General features: G+C 42.9%; 1 protein-coding gene across 1 annotated transcript in view; it reads right to left on the minus strand.

Annotated features, from left to right (window-relative positions):
* LOC126199407 (odorant receptor Or2-like) overlaps positions 1-25,180 on the minus strand; it is a 50,752-nt gene that overhangs the window by 20,941 nt on the left and 4,631 nt on the right. Inside the window, exons 2-4 of the mRNA XM_049936326.1 lie at positions 18,468-18,567; positions 17,980-18,084; positions 9,588-9,743 (exon numbers count right to left, since the gene is read on the minus strand). Coding sequence (XP_049792283.1) covers positions 9,588-9,743; positions 17,980-18,084; positions 18,468-18,567 — 361 coding nt within the window. The remainder of the gene's footprint in view (positions 1-9,587; positions 9,744-17,979; positions 18,085-18,467; positions 18,568-25,180) is intronic.

The following is a 25,180-nucleotide window of genomic DNA, read 5'->3' on the forward strand; positions in this document are numbered from 1 at the left end:
TTGAAATACTGTTAGGTCTAAAGATGACTCTCTGTGATTTGATTTAGACATTTTTCTTTAGGTAAATTCCCTGGCAAACCTTTCCTGTTTGTTCTAATTGTTCCACAGGCAAATGTATTTACGGATTTCTGTGTGAGAAAAAGTGGACAGAACAACTAGTGAGAGGTAACGCATTGTTGCTACAATAAAGTGTTCGCACAACCTGACGGTACTAATAAGTCCGCCTTATATTTTCCACTTTATCTCATTCACTTGTAACATAATGCTTCAAACTATTATAAAAAAACAAAGAAGATAAGTACGTACAATGGAAAACTCAACGGAAGTTTCAATAAATTACGCACAAATTCAGGCAACACCATGGAAACAAGCACATACAATCTTCCGTTTTCACAGCAGCGCGCGAAAAAGAATTTCAAGCTCTGACCGCCAGAGAGGTCTATGTATTGCACAATAACATCTATGAAACAGTAGAGCAGAGTTACTGTTACGTACCGACAGGCTCTCAGATCACGAAACTGCACCACGAGAAAATAATGAGAGTCAAAACTTACTGGTACTTTTAAGTACCGTCAGGCAACAAAGGGTTAAGACAAATTTATTTTCTTCGTGTGCATAAGTAGATCTTAATAAACCTTTTGCTGAACAACAACCTTTCACAATAGTAGTAGAAATTCAGAAATAATCTTTTAATTAAAATCGTTACATTAACATTATGAAGAAAAAAGTAACAAGAATCTCATTTTGATCTAATATTAGTGCCATTCTCATGGTTGCAATTATTCCATTTCTTTTGGTATGCAACTCTAAGTAAATAAAGTAAGGCATAGGCCATACAGATGTCAAAGTTTTTCTATTAGTAGATTTTAAGTTTTGTCCAGATGCAACGATTACTAGGATATAATACTTTTCTGTTTATGCCTAGCATGTAGTTTGCACACATAAACAGCAAGCTACCGTGAGTCGTGTTTTATAATTGAAATGCTGGAACTATTGAGATTTGAGTCCAGTAGTAGTGGAATGGCAACATTGTGCCATAAGCAGATTCGTATTCTGCACAAACTCTCGCGACTAATTTCAACGGTACACACCAGTTTGTGTGAGGTAAAAACAGTCAATGATGTCTTTAGCTCCAGTAGTAATGAATAAACTCGCATTACATAGTGACAAAACACTGTAAAGCTAGGCTTGAATACCGCAAACAGCCACACAACGAAATTAATGTCGCGAAGAATGATAAGAGGAAAAAGTTAGAAAGCTATCGAATATAAAACACTATGTAAATGATACAGTTGGTACCTACAACATAGTACATAAGCTGTAGGGTTTTCGTTTGATCTCGATTGTAAGTGATGTACCGACGTGGCCGGAGTAATAAGTTGTCTATGTTGTCTATGACAAGCAGAACTGTCAGTGGGGAAGTAGTGCACGTAAATGTGTATTTCACAGGAGGACTCTTTATGCAAGATCAAAAAGAAATATATGTCATTAAGAGACGTTGTATACATGATAATACTATTTCGAATATTGAAATAAATACATACACTTTTCACTAACGTCGGTTGGACGGCACTCTTAGTGTCAAGTGAATTTAATTTGTGTACTCACCCATACGACAACATTGAAGTGATGTGATGATCCGCTAATGTGGAACAAAGAGAAGTGTTGTTACTTGAAACTCAAATAGTGTGTATCGCGCATAAACTGTGGAACACACTGTAACGATGGAACTTTTTTGGATGTGACGTCACGTGTGACTATTACAAACCGACGCGAAGCAAAGCGCTTAAGAAACGAAAACTTTGATAAACACTTTGCAAACATGTGTAATGTACGGTATTCTGAGAACATTATGGAATGTGCGGAAACCGAAAATAACATGAACGTGTTTGTGCAGTAACGGTGTTGAAGTCAGCTGACAGTAAAGTGCATGAACAAAAACGATACATCACACCCTCTGTATCACAACGCAAATGCGTATACCATGTAACCCATAGCTATCGCCGAACAAACTGATGTAAATTAGATTTGCAAGTAATTACAGCTACCTACTTCAAAATTCTTTTTAGGGAGTGTGTATTAAAAATTGTGTTACTGGCCCCAATCTACGAATTTTTCATGTAACCCAGTATCCTGACCTGACTAGATCCTGTCGAGCACAACCGGTCCAGAACTCCGCAATCTTCTTGCTCCATCACCGACAACGCAGATCGCCGTGGCTCACACGCATGCAGATTTGTCAACATCGCGAGGACGCCGCCGTGACCGCTCTACACCACAGCAACGACGAATGCTTCAGCACGACTGACTTCGCCTGCAATGCGTCGACTTTATAACCGTCGAGAAAGAATGAATATTGTTCATCCGAGTGATTAATGTAAACTGTCAAAAGAGCGAAATGTTACTACGTTAATGCTTTTTTTTCTTCTAACGATGTCATTTGTTCATCATGATTAATTGTACTAAATGATCTGACTTTTGTCAGTGTGTAACGTTTTTAAATACTATGAGAAAGGAACTGGATGACCGTGCCTTTCGTATCGTTTCGCCAGTTTCCGGCAGGATCGTACCCGAATGAGAAGGCAAATTACATTCCTGACAAAGCTAAAGCAGGCTCCATCTCAAACGAATAAAATGAAAAAAATAAAAATAAAAAAATAAAACGGACAATCTAAACACTAAAAATTAATGAAGTGATGTAAATTTTTAATTTTTTTTCTTAAAAACTTGAAAAACTTTAAGGGCTGTGTAATGTTCCCCAAGTGTTAGCGGATTTCGTGACTATGTGTTTTCTCGCAGTAGGGCTAAGGCGATTTTATTGCTGCTTAATAGACACTGCGTTTATAATAAAACCTATCTGTAAATATGATCTATGTTAAATGAACCGGACCGACAACTTTATATTCTCTCTCTTCTTAATCAGCCATTATCCGGTACGGTCGCAGTTGAGTAGAGATTGTATTATTTGTACTCATTTTGCGCAACGATAATAATTATTATTTAATTTGATTGTGTTTGTAATTAAGAATAACAATACCTTTTTTCTCAGGTTTTTTTCCTGAATTTGGTAAGTAAATGTGGCATACTTTGTGTGAGGATGTCTGTTGGTGAATGACCGCATATTAACGACACCAATCAGTAGAATACGATTGGTTTGCTTTCAAAATAGAAAGGGCATCAAAAATTTCACTTTTTGCAAAACGAAGTCCGATAGCTTTTATGCATAAATCACGTCCCAAAATTACACTCGCCAACATACAATCCCGGTAGAGAAGCCTAGCTAAAAATATGGTGGTAATTAAATTCCAAAGCTTCAATATTTAATTTCAAAAAGTTAGAAAGTAGTTATAAAAAAACCGCCACCATAAAACACCTATGTCTTCTTGACGTACTGTCTGAGACTATTACCGAGAGCATTTCCCTTTGTCGTACTTTAAATGAATGAACACCGTGCATTGACACACACAATTTTAAGCACCACTGTTGTGGATGTACCCTCATTTTACATTCTTCTGAATCAAGCCATATACATTCCACGAGAAAAAGTATATTTAACAGATACAAGCAACTTATTTTTCTAAAAGAAAGCCGTGTACAACATTTGTAGAGACCGAACAGATAACACTACTGGATTCACATGCAAGCACACGATGCGAGAAGACTTTCCTGAGTTTCCGTGATACCTAGCCATTCAAGGAGACCAAGTAGATAAATAAACTGTAGTAGTTAAGGAAGATCGTTATCTCTATACTTGGGAATTACTGGTGGCTTTGGAAGATGAGCTATTAATATTTACAGCGTTAATTTTTAATTAATTTACTTCTTTTTTAATTAGCTGATTTAACTATCGTCGAATAATGACACAAACGTAGCAGTAATTTCTATAAAAATTATGAGTCTTGATCAGTAAGGCTGGATCTTAAAATAAGTGACTGTATGAAACAATTCTCCTCACTTCACTGAATTGGAACAACAAAAAAGTTCACTGGAATCTCGAGCAATACTTACGTCCCCGGCTTCATATTACGCGATAGGTAAATTCTGTTTGACCGGAAACACATCTGTCGTGATTTTCGTTCCACATTAAATGTGTGTAACTATTTTGGCCTATGGTTAATTACTTGCACTGCATAGTTTGTTTATTACAATTCAGGTTATCGTGATAAGCCAAAGTTTTCTCTCTTGTATCGACGTATCGTTTTCATTGCGATAACTACTCTCCAGCCATCACTGTCACGCGTTCCTATTTATTTTTCTAGCCGTCAGTCTTTTGATTGATTTGATGCAGCCAGTCACGAATTTTTTTCTTGTCCGGACCTCTTCATCATGGACTTGCACTTGTACCCTGTGTCCCCACTGGTTCTTGGATATATTCCTATCTTTGTTTTTCCCTGCAATTTTTACCCTCTGCATCTACCTATGCTGCCATACAATCCATTGCTTGCAGTCTTAAGAAACATCCTATCATTCTGTCCTTTCTTCGGCATCCTGTGGACAACTGTTACACTCCTTTTTCTACCACTCCATCAAACTTCCTGCTACAGCACTAGATTTAAAATGGTTCCATTCTCTCCTCTTCCATTTCTTCCCGAAATCCATGATTCACTACCATACAGTATTGTGCTCCAAATATAAATTTTCAGAAATTTCGTCTACAAATTGAGGACTATATTTGATACTAACAGAATTCACTTGGACACAAATGTTATGTTCCCTGTTATAGTGATTTTATGCCTTCTTTATTTCTAATGTAGCAAAATTCGTTCATATATTTCATGGTATCCATTTTTGACGATAACCTCATTTCAGGTAATTCTTATCATGACTTTTACCTTTCTTCTGTTTACTCTTGTCAGAGTGTGCGTTCATTAGTCTGTTCACCCTATTCAACAAGTCCTGCGGTCCTTTCTCACTTTCAGTGACAATAGCAACGTCACTGACATCAAGAACTTGACCTTTTTTTGTTTTTTATAATGGTTCAAATGGCTGTGAGCACTATGGGACTTAACATCTGAGGTCATCAGTCCCCTAGAACTTAGAACTACTTAAACCTAACTAACCTAAGCACATCACACACATCCATGCCCGAGGCAAGATTCGAACCTGCGACCGTAGCAGTCGCGTGGTTCCGGACTGCAGCGCCTAAAACCACGTGGCCACCGCGGTCGGCAACTTGACTTTTCCTTTGATACGGTCAAGTTACAGTACATTGCATTTTTAAGTTGTTTTCTAAGATTTCCATTGTTTCTGTTATTGGTATATTAGAATTCATGTTCTCAAAATGAAATGGATCATAGTACTACTCTTAAACATTTTTATCTGCGTCATTGCTCTTTCAAGATTAAACAGTGTGGAGAGAGGTAACTTTCTGCCTTGCACTCTATGCTATAGCCATCTTGATCTTCCATGCTTGTTGTACATCTTTCTTTTTGTACATATTGTACACTATCCGTCTTTCCCTATAGATTACTCCTACCTTTATCAGAATTTCTAACACCTAGCAGCATTTTACATAGTCGAAGGTCTTTCCTTATCCGTCCAACTTACCTAAAGCGTTATTGTTTTCGTCACCAAACACTGTGAAAGCAGCTCCAAGGATAGTATTCGGTTAGTCGTACAAAGAGGGCGTGTGCTTTACAATCAACCAGCACAAACTATATTGGTCGACCGATATTTTCCATCCTATTTGCCATGAAATATGCGACATTCTTCTTAAATTACAGCAAGAACTGGATGTTCCACTGTTACACACTCTAAGAAATGAAAAAGACGCACCACGAAAAAAATTATGGGAATGGGATCGAAATCGGAAGACGTAATGGACATGTAGAAACGAACAAAGTATTACAATTTCAGAAAAATTGGACGATTTTTTGAAGAGAGAGAGCATCACAAATTGAGCAAGTCCATAACGCTTTGGTCCGCTTCTGGTCCTTATGCAAGCAGTTATTTGGCTTGGCACTGTTTGACAGAATTTCTGGATTTCCTGAAGGATATCGTGCCAGTTTCTGTCCAATTGGTGCATCGGATAGTCAAAACCCCCAGTTGTTTCGACTTCCTTAGCCATAATACTCCAACCGTTCTCAAGTGGAGAGAGATCCGGCGACGTTTCTGGTCAAGTTAGGGTCTGGCAAGCGCAAATAGAAGCAGAAGAAACTCTCTCCGTGTCGGGCACCAATGGAGGCTTGGCCTGAAGGGCACCGTAACATAGCGTAGAATATCGTCGACGTACCGCTGTACCGCGAGGGAGCCACGGATAATTGCCAAAGGGATCCTGAATCACTCTTGGTTGTCATGCTGTATGGGAACCACTAATCAAGTTGGTATCCCACCGCTGGAGCGTCTCCAGACAAGTCGTCGAGCTGGAATACCGTTGAGTGGACTGTGACAGTCTTCAGTAATGCGTTCCACTTGTAACTGAGCCCCGATGAGTCGCGGAGACGTGTGGGGAGACAGTCAAAATGGTGGTCGGGTACCGAGCTGACTGTCGCCGTGCATACGGCCCAACAACCACTTTACAGCAGGACCCCTTTGGTTGTCATCTGAGGCATCCTTACAGCACAGCAGGTCGTCGACGATATTCTGCGCTCCGTTAGCTGCCCTTCAGGGCAAGGCATCCTGCGCTTACGTTTCAGTGAAATAATGCGCACCCCCACAAGTTGAGAGTTACTACAGCCTTACTTTGCGTTTGCCAAACCCTACATTGGCCGGTAGCATTACCATATCACTGTACGAACGACGACGTTTGGAGTATTAATGGCAGGATGCTGCAACCAGCTCGGGATTTTGACTATCTAAGTCACCAGTTGGACAGAATTAGGTGCGACATCCCTGAGGAAGGACCGAGCGAGGTGGCGCAGTGGTTAGCACACTGGACTCGCATTCGGGAGGACGACGGTTCAATCCCGTCTCCGGCCATCCTGATTTAGGTTTTCCGTGATTTCCCTAAATCGTTTCAGGCAAATGCCGGGATGGTTCCTTTGAAAGGGCGCGGTCGATTTCCTTCCCAATCCTTCCCTAACCCGAGCTTGCGCTCCGTCTCTAATGACCTCGTTGTCGACGGGACGTTAAACACTAACCACCACCACCACCACCTGAGGAAGATATCCAACAACTTTCTCGATGAGTGCAAAGCCGAATAAGTGCTTGCGTAAGGGACAGATGTGGACCAACGCGTTATTGCCTTTCTCAATTTGTCATGCTCTTTCTCTTGAAAAAATCAACCATTTTTTCTGAAAATGTAATCATATGTTCGTCCTTTACACCATCATCACGTCTACCGATTTCTGTCACGTTCGCATAATTTAGAGCTTCTTGTTGTATTTTAAGAAGAACGTCTCTTAATTCATGGCTGATGGGAAGGAAAATATGAGTGTTGGAACTTAAATAGTGACAACTGTTTATTCACGACCGATACAAAAGAGTTACATGTTTGCACCTGTTACTGTCCTTCAAAGTAGTCACCAGCGCTGTGTAGAACCCATTGCCAGCGAAGTGGAAGGCGTAGTATACCGTTAGCAGAGCATTTTCTGTTGATGGTGCGAATGGAGCGGTCTAAAGTTATGGAGATTCTCGTGTACGACTGTGATGGTGTTATCTTAACGCATTACGTTCCTCCACGGTAGACTGTCAATGCACAGTATTACTGTTCGTTTTCGGAGCATCACCTGAGACCAGCTTTGCGAAAGAAGCGGCGAAACTTTCTGTGCAACCCACCCATCATTTTTCACGACAATGCGCGGGCGCATACAGCGCAATCTGTTGCTGCTCCGTTCGGTCGATGGGACTGGAAAGTACTGTACCACCCATACTCCCCGGACGTAAGTCCTCGTGACTTTGATTTGATTCCGAAGATGAAGGAACCACTTCGTGGTATTCGCTTCAGAACTGTTCCAAAGATTCGATAGGCAGTAGATTGCTCCATTCGCGCAATCAACAGAACAAGCTCTGCTAACGGTATACTACGCCTTCCACATCGCTGGCAACGGGTTCTACACAACGCTGGTGACTACTTTGAAGGACAGTAACAGGTGCAAACATGTAACTCTTTTGTATTGGTTGTGAATAAATCATCATAATCATCATCATCATCATCATCAGCCAATTGAATCATTAAATGATGTGACCTCTTAGAGTCGTGGATTCAGGTAGGCTTTCAGCAGTATTCTCCAAGTGGGACGGACTTGGGCAGCTCTCTGCAAGGTGTTACCAGCGATCTTCTTGATGTCTTTGTCCCATCCGTCTGGTGGTCTTACCCTAGGCCTCCGGTGCCCTCTCGGACTCCACTCCAGTACTAGCTTCGTCCATCTGTTGTCTTTCCTTCTTGCGAGGTGACAAGCCCACTGCCATTTCAAGGAACCTACTGTCTCTAAGATGTTATTAACCTTCGTCACAGACCGGATGTCATCTGCTCTCTTCCTATCCTTTCTTGTATAGCCCAGCACTGATATCTCCATGGATCTCTCTGCTGTCCTAAGTTTCCCTTTTGTAAATGAGTTTAGTGTCCATGTCTCGCAGCCATACGCCATCACAGGAAGAATGCATTGATCAAATACTGCTTTCTTCAGATTTACTGGCATTTTTGATCTGAATACTGTCGAATTCATCCCAAATGCTTGTCAGCGTCGATAGATTTCAGGCCTTATGTCTCCCTTCATAATTATAATCTGGCCACGGTAGACATATTCACTGACCTCTTCTAATAGACTGTCCTCGACTTTCGCATCTCCAGCTGGGACCCATTTGTTGGACATTACCTTTGTTTTGGAAAGGTTCAGGTTCAAGCCAACCAGCTGACATTCCGATTCAAGTTCTGTAACTAAGTTTTGGAGCTCTGCGAAGTCTTTGGCCACTAAGGCAATATCATCAGCAAATCTCAAGTTGGTAAGCTTTCTTCCATTAATTCTAATTCCCTTACCTTCCCAGCTTAGCTTTGACATAGCCATTTCCAATACAGTAGAGAACAGTTGTGGGGAGATGTGAATAAATGGTTGCCACTATTTGTTCCAACCCTCATATCAATCGACAAATGTATTTCGAGCTCGTTGATTTTAAAGTACACATCCTCCGTTTGCGATTAACCGAATGCTATCACTGTAGCTGCATTCACTTTGTTGGCGACGAGTACAAGAACGTTTTAGTAAAGGTAAGTGGATGAGACGGATATGTCTGAATCTGCACTTGACAATGGGAGAAACATCTTAAGAGAAATATTATAAGACCCTTATAATATCCGTCACCTTCCAAAAGACGTTCGACTAGGTAAAATGCTGCTATGTGTTACAAAGTCTGATAAAATCAGGAGTATTCTATAGGGAAGGGCGGATAGTGTACAACATGTGCAATAAGGAAGATGGAACAGTAAGAATTGAAGATCAAGTAGAGGTAAGACAGAATGTAAGACCGGATGTTGCCTCTCGCCAACACTGCTCAGTCTATACACTGGAAAAGTAATGACTGAAATAACGAAGACTGAGATCATGAATTCTAATATACAACTTTATTTTTTCTGGAGTATTTAGGAGTTAAAAGCTTTTTCAAGGTACATAGACAACAACACGTAAGACAGATGGGTGTACAGCACTTACCCGTACAAAGGTGGCGCGCGAGATGTGGTAGAACTTGCCGGCGGTGAGCCCCAGCGGCCTCTGCGCCCTGCAGAGCACCAGCACGAGGGCGCGTCTCAGCCTGGGCGTGGACTCCAGCCAGCAGCACGAGTAGGCGCCCACTGCCAGCTGGGAGCTCTGCGGCACCAAGAAGACAGCGCACCCACCGTGAGCACAAGAACAGTTGCTGGCAGCTACAACTGCAGCCGCTGCTACTGGGGATACAAGCAATTCTGTGGACTGATCTACGTTACAGCGTGGCCAAAACGTTCTATCAGTGAACTGTACTCGGTTGCCTGCCAAACTAATTCAAGGGGTAGGATAAATTTTATTCACAGTATTTCATACAAGTGTTGACCAAATTTACACTCATGTCACAATCTGATCGTTAAGATGTATAATCATACATTAAAAGCTCAACACACTAAGTCAAAGCCGGCCGGTGTGCCCGTGCGGTTCTAGGCGCTTCAGTCTGGAACCGCGTGACCGCTACGGTCGCAGGTTCGAATCCGGCCTCAGGCATGGATGTGTGTGATGTACTTAGGTTAGTTAGGTTTAAATAGTTCTAAGTTCTAGGGGACTGATAACCACAGTATTAAGTCCCATAGTGCTCAGAGCCATTTGAACCACTAAGTCTAATAAAAAAAAATATCTGTAGGAAGTGTGGCTACAAAATAATGAGACTATTGCTGCAAAACAGTTACTTCGAGAATAGACATATTTACTTATTGTCACCGTAAGTATGCTCCCCTCATCTGTCCCTACAACGCTCCGTACGAATTTTCTGTTGCTTCAAAAAGTGCTGCGAGTCATCTTCAGTTAGCTCTTTGCTGACACGTGTTGCTTTTCCTTTCGCTGCTTCGAGGGATGGGTATCTTGTTCCGTTTAACGTAGATCTGACCTTGGGCAATAGATATACCTCACACCTACATCTACATGAATATCAGCAAAATAAACTTAAGTGCCTGGCAGAGGTTCATAGAATCACCTTCACAAATATTCCCTACTATTCCAGTCTCGAACATCGTGCGGAATAAACGAACACCTATATCTTTCTGAGCGAGCTCTGATTTCTCCTAGTTTATTACGATGATCGTTTCTCCCTACGTAGGCCTGCGTCAATAAAATATTTTCGCGTTTGCAGGAGAAAGTTGGTGATCAAATTTTCATGAAAGGTTCTCGCCGCAACTGGAAACGCCTTGACGAAATAAATCTCGGGTGAACAGCCTGGTATGAGTGTGCATAGGACGCAATATTTCGGCAATCGACCACGTTGCCATGATCAGTACGCACCTCATGATGGAAACGTGGTCGATTGCCGAAATATTGCGTCCTATGCACACTCATACCAGGCTGTTCACCCGAGATTTATTTCGTCATGAAATACGCCTGGAGAAATTGAAGAATCACATGGAAACGGCTTTCTTTTAATGATGTTCACTGCCAATCCTGTATCATGTTCGTCACACTCTCCTCCCTGTTCCTAAATAATACAAACCGTCCTGCCATTTTTGAAATTTTTCGACGTACTCCGTTAATCCTATCTGTTAAGGATCCTATGCTGAGCAGCAGTATTCCAAAAGAGAACGGAGAAGCGTACTGCAGGCAGTCTTTTTAGCAGATCCGGTTCATCTATGTCTTCTGTCAATAAAACGCAGTCTTTGCTTCGCCTTCTGCACAACATTTTCTAGGTGTTCCTTCCAATTTTAGTTGTTCGTAGTTGTAATTCCTAGGTATTTAGTTGAATTTACGACCTTCAGATGTAACTGATTTATCGTGCAACCGAAGTTCAACGTATTCACATTGACACTCTTGTGAGTGAACTGACGCTTCTGTTAATTGGGGTCAGTTGCCAATTTTCGCACCACAGAAATAGTTTTTTTAATTCATTTTGTAATTTGTTTTGATATTCTGATGACTTTCTTAGACATTAAACGACAGCATCATCTGCAAACAACCTAAGATCGCGGATAGTTTGTACAGCCAAGGAACAGCAAATAGCCTATAACATTACTATGGGCAACGCCACATATAACTTCTGTTTTACTGGATGACTTTGTGTGAATTACTACAGACTGCGACCTCTCGCACCGGAAATCTCATCGGCCTAGGTGAGGCGAATAAGATGGTCGGTTTAACACTAGAATGGTGTAGTACGTTAGAAAGCTCCTAATAGCCAATGCCGAACGAGCTGCTGCGTTGTCTTCATGGAGAACCGATGACTTGTTCTTCCGAAATTCCGGTCGTCCTTTTTCTTATTTTCTCACGCAGCTGATCAAGAACATCGAGGTAGTAATGTTGATTAATGGTAAGTCAGGAACCTAGTGAAGATACACAATTCCATGAATATAGAGAAAAATCATCATCTCCGCTTTGAATTTTCGTTTGCTTATTCTAGATTTTCTCGCACCTGGTGAAGTTGGCCTCTATCTGGGCGTGGATCTCCGCTTGGTTTCCGGATCACAGATAACAAATCAAGAGTTGTCACATGTTATAACTCCTTCAAAGAAATTTGGAGCACTTTCTGCATGCTACTCAATGTGTCACTACAAACATTTTTATGAGGTTAATTTGTTCGATGATGAGAATTGTCGGCACCAGTTTGGCAGAAACTGATCTCATGTTAAACTGGTTACCCAATGTTTTCCTTACACATTCTTTGTCAATTCCTATAGTCTCAGCAATCGATAGGACTGTATTGTATGGAACTGGGGATCTGGAAACGACGGAGAAGCTTCTTCCCTGCCGTAGCCCTCAGTGGTTCACAAGCCCACAACAGGCCATAGCAGTCCACTCACCCCATCGCCGCCCCACACCGAACACAGGGTTATAGTACTGTTCGGCCCCCCTCCCGCCCCTGCCCCGGGAACGTCACACACCAGACGAGTGTAACCCCAATGTCTGCGTGGTAGAGTAACTATGGTGTACGCGTACGTGGAGAAAGTGTTTGCGCAGCAATCGCCGACATAGTGTAACTGAGGTGGAGTAAGGGGAATCAGCCCGTATTTCGCTGAGGCAGATGGAAAACCGCCTTAAAAACCATCTACAGACTGGCAGGCACACAGGAACTCGCCACTAATCCGCCGGGCGGGTTCGTGCCGGGGACGGGCACGACTTCCCGACCCTGAAGGCAGTGCGTAAGACCGCACGGCTAACCAACCGGGCAGGCAAATACACTCCTGGAAATGGAAAAAAGAACACATTGACACCGGTGTGTCAGACCCACCATACTTGCTCCGGACACTGCGAGAGGGCTGTACAAGCAATGATCACACGCACGGCACAGCGGACACACCAGGAACCGCGGTGTTGGCCGTCGAATGGCGCTAGCTGCGCAGCATTTGTGCACCGCCGCCGTCAGTGTCAGCCAGTTTGCCGTGGCATACGGAGCTCCATCGCAGTCTTTAACACTGGTAGCATGCCGCGACAGCGTGGACGTGAACCGTATGTGCAGTTGACGGACTTTGAGCGAGGGCGTATAGTGGGCATGCGGGAGGCCGGGTGGACGTACCGCCGAATTGCTCAACACGTGGGGCGTGAGGTGTCCACAGTACATCGATGTTGTCGCCAGTGGTCGGCGGAAGGTGCACGTGCCCGTCGACCTGGGACCGGACCGCAGCGACGCACGGATGCACGCCAAGACCGTAGGATCCTACGCAGTGCCGTAGGGGACCGCACCGCCACTTCCCAGCAAATTAGGGACACTGTTGCTCCTGGGGTATCGGCGAGGACCATTCTCAACCGTCTCCATGAAGCTGGGCTACGGTCCCGCACACCGTTAGGCCGTCTTCCGCTCACGCTCCAACATCGTGCAGCCCGCCTCCAGTGGTGTCGCGACAGGCGTGAATGGAGGGACGAATGGAGACGTGTCGTCTTCAGCGATGAGAGTCGCTTCTGCCTTGGTGCCAATGATGGTCGTATGCGTGTTTGGCGCCGTGCAGGTGAGCGCCACAATCAGGACTGCATACGACCGAGGCACACAGGGCCAACACCTGGCATCATGGTGTGGGGAGCGATCTCCTACACTGGCCGTACACCACTGGTGATCGTCGAGGGGACACTGAATAGTGCACGGTACATCCAAACCGTCATCGAACCCATCGTTCTACCATTCCTAGACTGGCAAGGGAACTTGCTGTTCCAACAGGACAATGCACGTCCGCATGTATCCCGTGCCACCCAACGTGCTCTAGAAGGTGTAAGTCAACTACCCTGGCCAGCAAGATCTCCGGATCTGTCCCCCATTGAGCATGTTTGGGACTGGATGAAGCGTCGTCTCACGCGGTCTGCACGTCCAGCACGAACGCTGGTCCAACTGAGGCGCCAGGTGGAAATGGCATGGCAAGCCGTTCCACAGGACTACATCGAGCATCTCTACGATCGTCTCCATGGGAGAATAGCAGCCTGCATTGCTGCGAAAGGTGGATATACACTGTACTAGTGCCGACATTGTGCATGCTCTGTTGCCTGTGTCTATGTGCCTGTGGTTCTGTCAGTGTGATCATGTGATGTATCTGACCCAGGAATGTATCAATAAAGTTTCCCCTTCCTGGGACAATGAATTCACGGTGTTCTTATTTCAATTTCCAGGAGTGTAGATCGAGTGCTCAACCGATGCTTTGATCTAGCCAGATTACCGACCTGTTTAATATCGTCATCTGTTATTTTATGTTGTAGGGCATCCCGGAATCAGTCATCTTCAGCACCTTTTCAACTATTTTGGAAATGCCTGAACCATCCAAAAGCTCGTGTACATGATAAACAGTCTTCACCAGAAACTTACTTTAGTGAGAGATAGATTTCAGTAGCAGTTTTTCCAAGTTTCGTGTGAAATTTCAGAATAATTCGTTGGTCTATTAGTGCGCTTATCTGTAACAGCATCAGTCCCGTTATTTTATACCACACCTTGCGTTTTCTGAGGGACCGTAACTCACAAATAGCTAACTACCCCCACTATAGCCAGCCAGTATTTAAAAACGGGACCATTTATCGAATTCCTACAAACGTAGCGCGTACTCTCAAACCTTAAAGAAAATGTTCTCATTGACAACTCATCAGTCCAAGAAAATCATTAAAAGAAAATTCCGCAGCTCGTGGTCTTGCGGTAGCGTTCTCGCTTCCCGCGCACGGGGTCCCGGGTCGGTTCCCGACGGGGTCAGGGATTTTCTCTGCCTCGGGATGGCTGGGTGTTGTGTGTCTTTCATCATCATTTCACACTCATTCACTCGCAAGTCGTCGAAGTGGCGTCAGCTAAAAAGGACTTGCAATTTCGGCGGCCGAACACCCCGTATGGGGTCTCCCGACCAACAATGCCGTACGATCATTTCATTTCATTGAAGGAGAACCTGTTACCGCATACCACAAATTCGCAGTTCATGCACCAAGGCCTCATCACTCGCCGTGACGTTTTAATTTATAAGTTCGTTACTGTTACCCTTATGCAGGGTGGTCCATTGATAGTGACAGGGCCAAATATCTCACGAAATAAGCATCTAACGAAAAAACTACGAAGAACGAAACTCGTCTAGCTTGAAGGTGCAAACAGATGGCGCTATGGTTGGACCGCTAGATGGCACTGTCATAGGTCAAACGGATATCAACTGCGCTTTTTTAAAATAGGAACCCCCATTTTTTTTTACATATTCGTGTAGTACGTAAAGAAGTATCAATGTTTTAGTTAGACCACTGTTTTGGCTTTGTGATAGATGGCGCTGTAATAGTCACAAACGTATAAGTACGTGGTATCACGTAACATTCTGACAGTGCGGACGGTATTTGCTTCGTGATACATTGCCTGTGTTAAAATGGACCGTTTACCAATTGCGGGAAAGATCGATATCGTGTTCACTGTGATCGAAATGCCCAACGGGCGTGTGCTGTGCATGCTGCTCGGTATCCTGGACGACATCATCTAAGTGTGCGGACCGTTCGCCGGATAGTTACGTTATTTAATGAAACAGGAAGTGTTCAGCCACATGCGAAACGTCAACCACGACCTGCATGAAATGGTGATGCCCAAGTATGTGTTTTAGCTGCCGTAGCGAATAATTCGCACATCAGTAGCAGACAAATTGCGCGAAAGTCGGTAATCTCAAAAACGTCGGTGTTGAGAATGCCACTTCAACATCGATTGTACCCGTACCATATTTTTATGCATCAGGAATTGCATGGCGACGACTTTGAACGTCGTGTACAGTTCTGCCACTGAGCACAAGAGAAATTAGGGGACCATGACAGATATTTTGCACACGTTCTATTTGGCGACGAAGCGTCATTCACCAACAGCGGTAACGTAAAGCGGCATAATATGTACTAATGGCCAAAGGAAAATCCATGTATGGTGCAGCATTATGGAAGGAAGGATAATTGGCCCCCAATGCTGATTTCTACCATAATGTGTTACCGATGTTACTACAAGATGTTTCACTGCATGACAGAATGGCGATGGATGTCCGGCACACAGCTCGCGTGCGGTTGAAGCGGTATTGAATAGCATATTTCATGACAGGTGGATTGGTCGTCGAAGCACCATACTATGGCCCGCACGTTCACCGGATCTGACGTCCCCGGATATCTATCTGTGGGGAAAGTTGAACGATATTTGCTATGGTGATCCACCGACAACGCCTGACAACATGCGCCAGCGCACTGTCAATGCATGTGCGAACATTACGGAAGGCGGACTACTCGCTGTTGAGAGGAATGTCGTTGCACGTATTGCCAAATGCATTAAGGTTGAGGGAAATCATTTTGAGCATTTATAGCATTAATGTGGTATTTACACGTAATCACGCTGTAACAGCATGCGTTCTCAGAAATGATAAGTTCACAAAGGTACATGTATCACAATGGAACAGCCTTAATAAAATGTTCAGACGTACCTACGTTCTGTATTTTTATTTAAAGAACCTACGTGTTACCAACTGTTCGTCTAAAATAGTGAGCTATACGTTTATGACTATTACAGCGCCATCTGTCACAAAGCGAAGAAAGTGGTCCAACTAAAACATTCGTATTCCTCTACGTACTACACGAATATGTAATAAAAAATGTGGGTTCCTATTTAAAAAGACGTAGTTGATATCCGTTTGACCTATGGCAGCGCCATCTAACAGGCCAACCATTGCGCCATCTGGTTTCCCCCTTCAAGCTAGACAAGTTTCGTTCTTTATAGTTTTTTCGTTTGGCACAGTCACTATCAATGGACCACCCTGTATATATATATGTAGGTGGAAAATTACGTCATTGTACGACACAACCTTTAGGAAGTATGTCATAAACAATGACATGCATGAAAAACTAGCTTTCCTTTCAACTCAGCACATATTTCCCAGACTATACACATCCAGTGTTTAATAATGACACTACTTAGCAACATCTATCCTACGTTAAATTTCTAACCTTTTCCACACTTTTCTCGCTTACAACCCGGAAAAGTAATGGAAGTTTTAGTTTATTATGAGTTTCTATCTTTAGTTTCGCAATTATTTCGTGTGTGAACAACATTTAACTAATAAAACCGACACAATTCCGGTTTTACCTCTTAAACCATGCAAACTATACTTGCTTAAAGTAAAATAATTAACACATTAACTTCTTTGTGCACAGGTTTCAAGTTGTTGTGTTCATGGAGTTCCTTTCTTTAACGAGTCAGGGGCCAGTGGGCTACAGGTGAAATAATAAATGAGGAGATCCTCAGCAGAATCAGCGAGGAATGGATTATCTGAAGAACACTGACTTGAATATGGGACCGGGTAGAGGACAGCTGAGAATAATTTACACGTCACTAAAAGTTACGGAAGCAAAAACAGCAGGGTTGACTGGCATTTGGCTATGTGCATCAAATTATTGAAATTGTTGGTCCTAAGTGCTTCCCTGAGACGATGAGGATGTTGACTGAGAGAAGACCGATGGCACTAAAGAAAAGAAAGGGAAACAATTATCACCTCTTCCATCAGAAAGAAGACTGAACTGTAGGATTAAATCTTCTACACACGTTGCAGCAATGGAGTATTTGAAATTTATAATTGCGCGTTGCATTTACACGATTCACAATCGACAAATGCAGTTACAATTCCAAGGTGGACCCAGTGCAGACCAAAAACAAGTTTTAGGGTAATGAAGTATTACAGTCCTGTGTTATATAACGCATTTTCAACAATTCATGAGAGCTGTTCAACATCACATAGAAAAATATATGATCAAAAAAAGATGTAAAGTCGCCTAGAGGTGACGTAGATGGAGATACTACCCATACAAATTGAGTATGGCACAACACTAATATAGACTTCTTAAGACGTTCATTACATACACTGAAATAAGTAAAACAAACTATTGTGACTCACAGTTTCCGGTGAAGCCATGTGTGGTTTACCTGATATAGTATGTCATCAGCGTACCAGCAGTAGATGAATATTTCGTATATAATAACCATCAGGTACGCCTGGAGTTTCAATAATGTCATTACATTGCCAGTATTCTGTAAAAGTTAATGAAAATAAAAATATTACATTCAGTGAATTAAACATTTTACACTACTAATATGGCACTAAGAAAAAATTGCAGAAGAGGAAGCCATACATAAATGAATAACAGGAATTTAGTTTATTTCGTAAGTATATTTTGCAATAAGGGTCGGATGTAATATACACAATGAAGTCCAATATTTTACATATCTCAGTCACGAGAATAATGATTGATTGGTATTTCAAAGATGAGACGTTATCCACTTACTAAACACAGAAAATACGAATGGAAATGAAGTTCATTAAGCAAACGTCTTTACTTCCGAAATATTTTAGAATGAAACATCTTGGTGACTGAACGAATTTCTTAATTCTTGAAACTAGTCATAAAACGTACCGTTGAACTCTGGAACAACGTCACGCATATAACAACTGTAGCGCCCAAGAACTGGAACAGTATAATAATGTTCAGCAAACCTTCTAGTTCCTTGACTAACCTGTAACAAGATAAAGTAACAAGAAATTCAGTGTAGCGAAGTTCAGCTGCAGATGTAACGTGCTGTTTGCATTAGACTACAGTGCTCCAAATGGTAACTTTAAAAGCTGTGTGACGTCAAGGAGCTTGACATTTGGAGGACAGCGTGCCGTGAATATTTACATAAATTGTAGAGTTTGCAGTCCTCTTAAAGTTTGTATTTATCTGTAGTGATAAGTGGTTTCGTACTTAGAGCCATTATGAGTTCTGAGAGTGGAAAGGAGGAACAAGCCCATTATCAGAAATTCTAGAACATGAACATGGACGTCAACACCAACGTGTTCTCTCAAACAGGGAGCGGGCTGCATCTCTGTGTTGGACGCTGCGGCGTCCCTGTCGGAGACAAGATGGATGTCCTCTCAAGACGGCTCTTTCTCGCATGGGCAGCTGGCAGCTTGTAATTCTCTGCACGTACGATGGCGATCAAGTGTGAGAAATGTGAGACGGAACCGAAAGGTTAAGTGTTGTGGTAGGTTAAACAGCAGTGTAAAATGAAATAGACGCAAGCGTGAATCTACTATGAACTGCTCTGTCGCACGTAGTTTTGACTATCATTATCTCCTGCGGGAGTACATGACACTTTCAAAACTTCTCGTGTATCAGACAGGTATGCATTACTCCAACCTGTCAATTCATCTTCACGATGACCCACACCAACGTCCATTCGTATAGCATCATACACAGTAGTCATGCGCTCCCTTAACGTCTACACATGATCGACGGTTTATGCACACATCAACTCCTTTAACTACCACATAGCCACAGGTCCGACCGATTCGGATCCGGTGAACGGGAGAGCATGCTACCGAACCTCCGTCACCAATCCATCACCCGTGAAATGTTTCGATGAGCACCGTCGCACGAGCCGTAGAAAACTGGATGCAATTAATGTATACCTAACCTCCAGTAATGTGCAGACGTTACAGTAACTTGTGACCAATGCATGAGACGCTGGCCGAATGGAGGAACGCAGTTGTAAAAGAGTGAGTGATTCGCTGTGATGAATCGCTGAAGGGTGAAATCGGTTGCTTGGTAACCACATGCATCTTTGGCAATAGTGTCTGTTTCTGCGTAACAGATGGGAATACGAGGACAATCTAGCCTATATCGCCAACGGGTACTGGATTCCGGACCTGTCATTATAGGAACTTACTTTCTAATTTTGACCGGTGCTGTCTCCTGTACGAACGTGTTACCCTTCCTTTAAAACACCCTGTAAATTCTCTCACGTGAATATTTTTATGTAAAATGTAGTTCAATTTATATAACGTAAGAAGTAGTCCAATGAAAACGAGAAAGATAGAAAAAAGTAAGTAGTCGCCGTAACTGTTAACACAGTTAACTGACTGTAAGAGAAGACGGTCAGTGCCTTCACTAAAAAATGTTTGCGATTTTCGTTCGGAACCATTATTGTATCCCGGCGTGAACCTCTTCGTCCTAAGTAAATCGACCCCTCGAATATCTTTCTTCAGGGTTCGAAAAATATGGAAGTTGTATGGGAAGAGACTGGGACTGTATGAATGTTGTGCAACCTGTTTTAGAGCGAATCTTCTACATCGTACACGAAATAATCTTAGCAAAATATGGTCGAAGGTAGTTAATGTTTTCGATTGAGATAGCTTCCGCAGACTTTCGACTTGTTCACGAGACATACGAAAGTCGTTGAAGAATGGGTTCGCAAAAGACAAAGGTTCGTTGTAAATTCACAACAGACACTTCGTTGACTACAAATATTATCTGAAAATTCTTTTATCTTCCTCGAAGAGAGTGCATATAAAGGAACAGCTGGTCGTCATAGGCACTACTGCTCAACTTCTACAGTAGTCGACTGATTCGGGACGCTTGCGCGCTGCCTGTTCCCTTGTCTCTCCGCGTCGGTCTACAGAGCTTCCTGCTCTCTTTGTGTTTAAGTGGACCCTTATGGATTTCACGCGTACCTAAAAACCATGCTTTTAACTGCAGTTTTTGATATTCAGTTACTCTTAGAAAATTTTCAAATGAAAACATTGCGCCTAAGGCTTTAATTTTTTATTTATTTATTTATTTATTTTTTTTTTTTTTTTGCGACTGCAATTCCGACATGTTATTTTCAAGCAATGTGGGATGTTGAAGTCAACTCAGTAATATAAAGCTGTGCCATGCTCTGTATGAATAGGTACATGCGGTGTTGTGAATTTATTACCTATTCCATATACCATTTACGTTATGGAGCCGGTGAAACAATTACGTAAACAATCCAATTTAAATTTCATGTAGTAGGCATAGTTATTGGATCACAATATTTGAAAATGACAGCTTTTCGAAATTTCAATCGCAGTAAATAGTTTTAACAGCCGTAAGTGGAATAATTTCATTTAAAAATTTCACAAAGGATGTGAACCCAGGTATAAAAAAATGGCTCTAAGCGCTATGGGACTCAACATCTGAGGTCATCAGGGACATCACACACATCCATGGCCGAGGCAGGATTCGAACCTGCGACCGTAGCAGCAGCGCGGTTGCGGACTGAAGCGCCTAGAACCGCTCGGCCACAGAGGATGGCCACCCAGTTATCAAGAAACTCGTGGAAAATATTTGCTTCTATAAGCAGCGCCACCGCTGCTTATCCGAGTATCACACTTTTTGTTAGTCACTTCACGTTACGTGTAGGCATTCTCTGTGTCTCTTCTTTATTTATGGAACACATTTACATTTTTCCTGTGTTTGTGTGTAACAGGTTCGTGTTCATGTTGTAAAAAATATTGAAATAGCTATGCTTCTCCACTATACCCATTTTGGATCGTGAACTGAAACTATGATTTTTAATTGTCGACGTATATGGGTATAAAACGAGATGCGTTAAATAAGGAACGCAACACCTTTTTTCCTGAAAGCAGAATGGTTTTACTTGGGATTCCAGTACACGGAACTATTCCTAACTCCTTTCCTACAAAACCCTATATTTAAACACTACTCCGTTCAATGTGACAGCCCTACACTACCTTAGTGGGAGGGACTCGAATGAGAGTGTCCGCACGTTTCACCACTACAGGAGTGTGCAGCTGTGTACGGCCAGCCAGCACGTGAGTTATCGGACTGGTCTGCGATACCTTGTTGCGATGATGACAAACGCCTCGCCCAATGACTCATTGCGCATGTGTTCACTGCCAGGTCTCCGTAGACATTGTGCAAGTGCCTATGAGTATCTGTTATGCTCCAGTTTTCTACCAAAGGAAACTCAATGACAGCTCTCTGCTTGTAATGCAGCTGCGTTACAGACGCCATTTTCAAACCTATGTACAGCGCCTCCACCTGTCGGAACTTTACGAAAACTTGGGGCTGAAGCAAGCATATTCCACGATGTACCGCACCAAATTCCTCATTTTTTCATTGGCGGAGAAAAGAAGTGTTGCACAACTTATTGAACACCCCTCATATGCAAGCATTCAGTCTTTTGAATTCGGCCACAACTTATTTTAGTTTTCAAATCACAGTGGGCCAGTCATCATACGGAAGTGCTAAGGGAACATTTCCCGGACAATGGGAAAGTATAGGCTATGGTCTTGGAGCAAGAACAATTAGCAGCACTCTCTTTACTAATATCAATTTTGCTCTTTATTATATATATTCACATGGTAGTAAGAATAGAAGCTCTGTCACATATGCCAGTAACTGGCAGAAACTTTAATTATGTAGCACATATTTCAGTCTTTATCTTTCGTGTAATATTTCGATCCGTATTACGTGTATACTGTCAACGTGCGAACACAACTTCAGTAGCCGTGTCTACTTACATTCACTACGCAACCGTGGAAATAAAAGCTTTGTAACGCAATGAATCGTTACTAAATGATCGAGATGTGGCAAGTGTGATGTGTAGCATAGCCGCATTGTTTATATCGACATTCAGTGTTTACATACTGCAAGGAAATGTGAAAAGGTGTGGCTAAATACTGTGTGTGTGTGTGTGTGTGTGTGTGTGTGTGTGCGTGTCAGTGTCAATTTGTCACGGACAGCACGGGACAGTGCAAGGCAAGTATCATAAAACAAAACCAACTTTTTTAGTTTTAAAAACTTTTCCTTACAAGTAACTTCATTTCCATTGTTGTAGCAGCACGGCGAACATACGGTCTGTTAAAGGCGTAAAGTCAAGCGCCGGCACGCAAGACGGGAAACGAGAGAGCAGAGAGGGTTGTGAAGATGACGTCAGCAATCGCACACTGACTGGCCCCTCTTCAGGACGACAACGCGACAGAAGCCTTATCTATGGGAAGAGGACGTAAGAGCCGCGCCCGACTGGCCGCGGCCCAGTTCCACGACAATCTGCAAGGCCAACGACCTTGATGTACTTTGCTCGTACATTCTATGTAGCTCAAACTTGGACATGTTATACCGAAGAATGTTACTTATTTTGTCTGTCGCCCATTGCTTGCGACACATCTATGTATTACTCATTGTTAAGTATTGTGAATTACGTTTCGTAATTGAGCCGTGGTATAAAATTGCTGTTTTGAAGAGCGCGCCGCAGCGCGTAGTGTGAAGCAGTCACCCTTCGTTTCTGGTGGTGGCGCCGCTGTGGCAATCGCAGCTTTGGTGTCTCCCTCTGGTGGGAAAGGGGAAAGGTTGCCTGTTCACGTGCATTTAAGGGGCGCAATGACCTCGCCAGTCAGTCAGTCTGGGCCAGTCTCTCGGCCACAGCTTTCTAGTCTGTCTCTCGTCCGCATTTGTTAGGTAGTCAGTGTCTGTCTGTCGTTCGGAGTGCTAGTATGTCCGTCGTTCGGATTAACCTGTAAAGCCAGCAAAATGAGAGTCTTTCCACCCCGGTCAGGATTTAGTTCCTGCATCTCAGTCTGCGCGTTAGGCCGCCAGTCTGCTCGAGTTTGCTCAGGCAATGGTCATTGGCGGTTGGATCGATCGGTTGGTCGGCCACGCACTGAGGCACAAGATGACTTGTCCCTCTTGAGCGTCGGTGCATGTGAGGTCGCCACGTGAGTCCAGTGGGCCGCTGTGTATGGCGAGGGGTAGTGACTTTGCGGTCGACACGAGAGCAACAGGAGTCAACCCACGACATCAGTCTGGCCGGTGCGAGTTGCGACGCCCTGAGACGGGAGATCGGCACGCCTTCCTGCGTCGGTTGAAGCGGCTGTCGGCGGACGGTTCGGGAGAGCGATTCGGGGGTGCTGCGCCAGGTCTTGTCTAGAAATCGCAGTTTATTAGAAGTTAAGTGATTGGTGATACGTTGTTTGATTTACTCTTGTTAAATTCTACTTGTTTTCTTGGTGAGGTCACCAGCCGTTTAGCTTTGGGGTCGTCCCACCATTCTTCTCCGTTTTCCCACCCGCGGGAAGGTGGTTGTTTGTAAATTGGGTGGTCCGTTTTTCCCTTGTGGAGTAGGGGCGGGTTAGAGCAACCTGCGGTTCGGGTTGTTCGGTAATCTCCCTATCAATCTACCGTACGTTAGTAGCTGCGTCTGTCATGTTAGTCGGATGTGGTGTGGTAACGAATCTATTGCTTGGAGTGTAACGGCCTAATACCTGAAATATGTTTTCATCTTTGGAAACTTTGATATTATTGCCTTTGATCTTGACAGGCGGTATCTGTGTACTGTGTAAAATTTTATATAAGATTGCATTTCATGGGCTTTTATTTAAATGATCATTTTACTATATAAGGTTGCCACCCATTCACCGTAAGACTTTTCTTAGAAGTTAAAATCAAGTTGCGCCTTCGGTGGCAAGGTTAATATTTTAATCGTTAGTGTTTTGTACCATTTCCATCCCTCCTACGGCAGGTGCATAGTTTGTGTGCTTGTGCAAATTGTTAAAACTCTTAGTTTAAAGTTATCTTGTGAGTTGCAGATTTGTACCAGTGTAGTCTTTCAGAGGTTGTTGTGAACGGTCGTAACTACGGCCGTGTCAAAACTTGTTTCTTTCTGCCTCTGAATAAATTGTGACTTTCATATTTATAGGGCGCTTTCTGATTATAATTTTAAATCTGTTTCTTTTAAAAAATGCTTTCCGGCACTATTAAAGTGAACTAAATTTCCATTTGTTAAAAGGAATTTGGTTATCATTTCATAAGTTACTCCCTGGCGACTACTTCCATGCTTAGTGTGATTAAATGTGTTAATGTTCTTGATGAATCACTAGTAAATAAAATAAATTCTTAATAATATTCTCTGAAAACAAATCACGTTTCATTACTGGTAGCAGAGCGTGGTTAGTGATAATGCCCCAGCTTTTGTGTCAGATAAGTTTAAGGCCTTTTGTTTCGGGAATGGCATCAAGCACATAAACACAACACCGTATTACCCTCAGGGGTCCTTTGCTGAACGTGTGAATCACAACCTAAAATCAGCTTCAATAATTTACCATCAAGTCAAACCGAGTAAGTGGGATACAAACTTGCCCTGGATTAATTTTGCGTTTAACACTGCGGTTCATGAGCCATTGAAGACTACTCCGGCCTCTCTCTTATTGACCTATCCTATCAATTCGCCTATGTCTAACTTATGGCGCATATAATCGGCAGGTAGGTTAGAAAATTTAAAAAGGGACATGAATAGGTTAAAGTTAGATATAGTGGGAATTAGTGAA

Source organism: Schistocerca nitens, chromosome 8 (genome assembly GCF_023898315.1).
Source record: "Schistocerca nitens isolate TAMUIC-IGC-003100 chromosome 8, iqSchNite1.1, whole genome shotgun sequence".
Classification (NCBI taxonomy): domain Eukaryota; kingdom Metazoa; phylum Arthropoda; class Insecta; order Orthoptera; family Acrididae; genus Schistocerca; species Schistocerca nitens.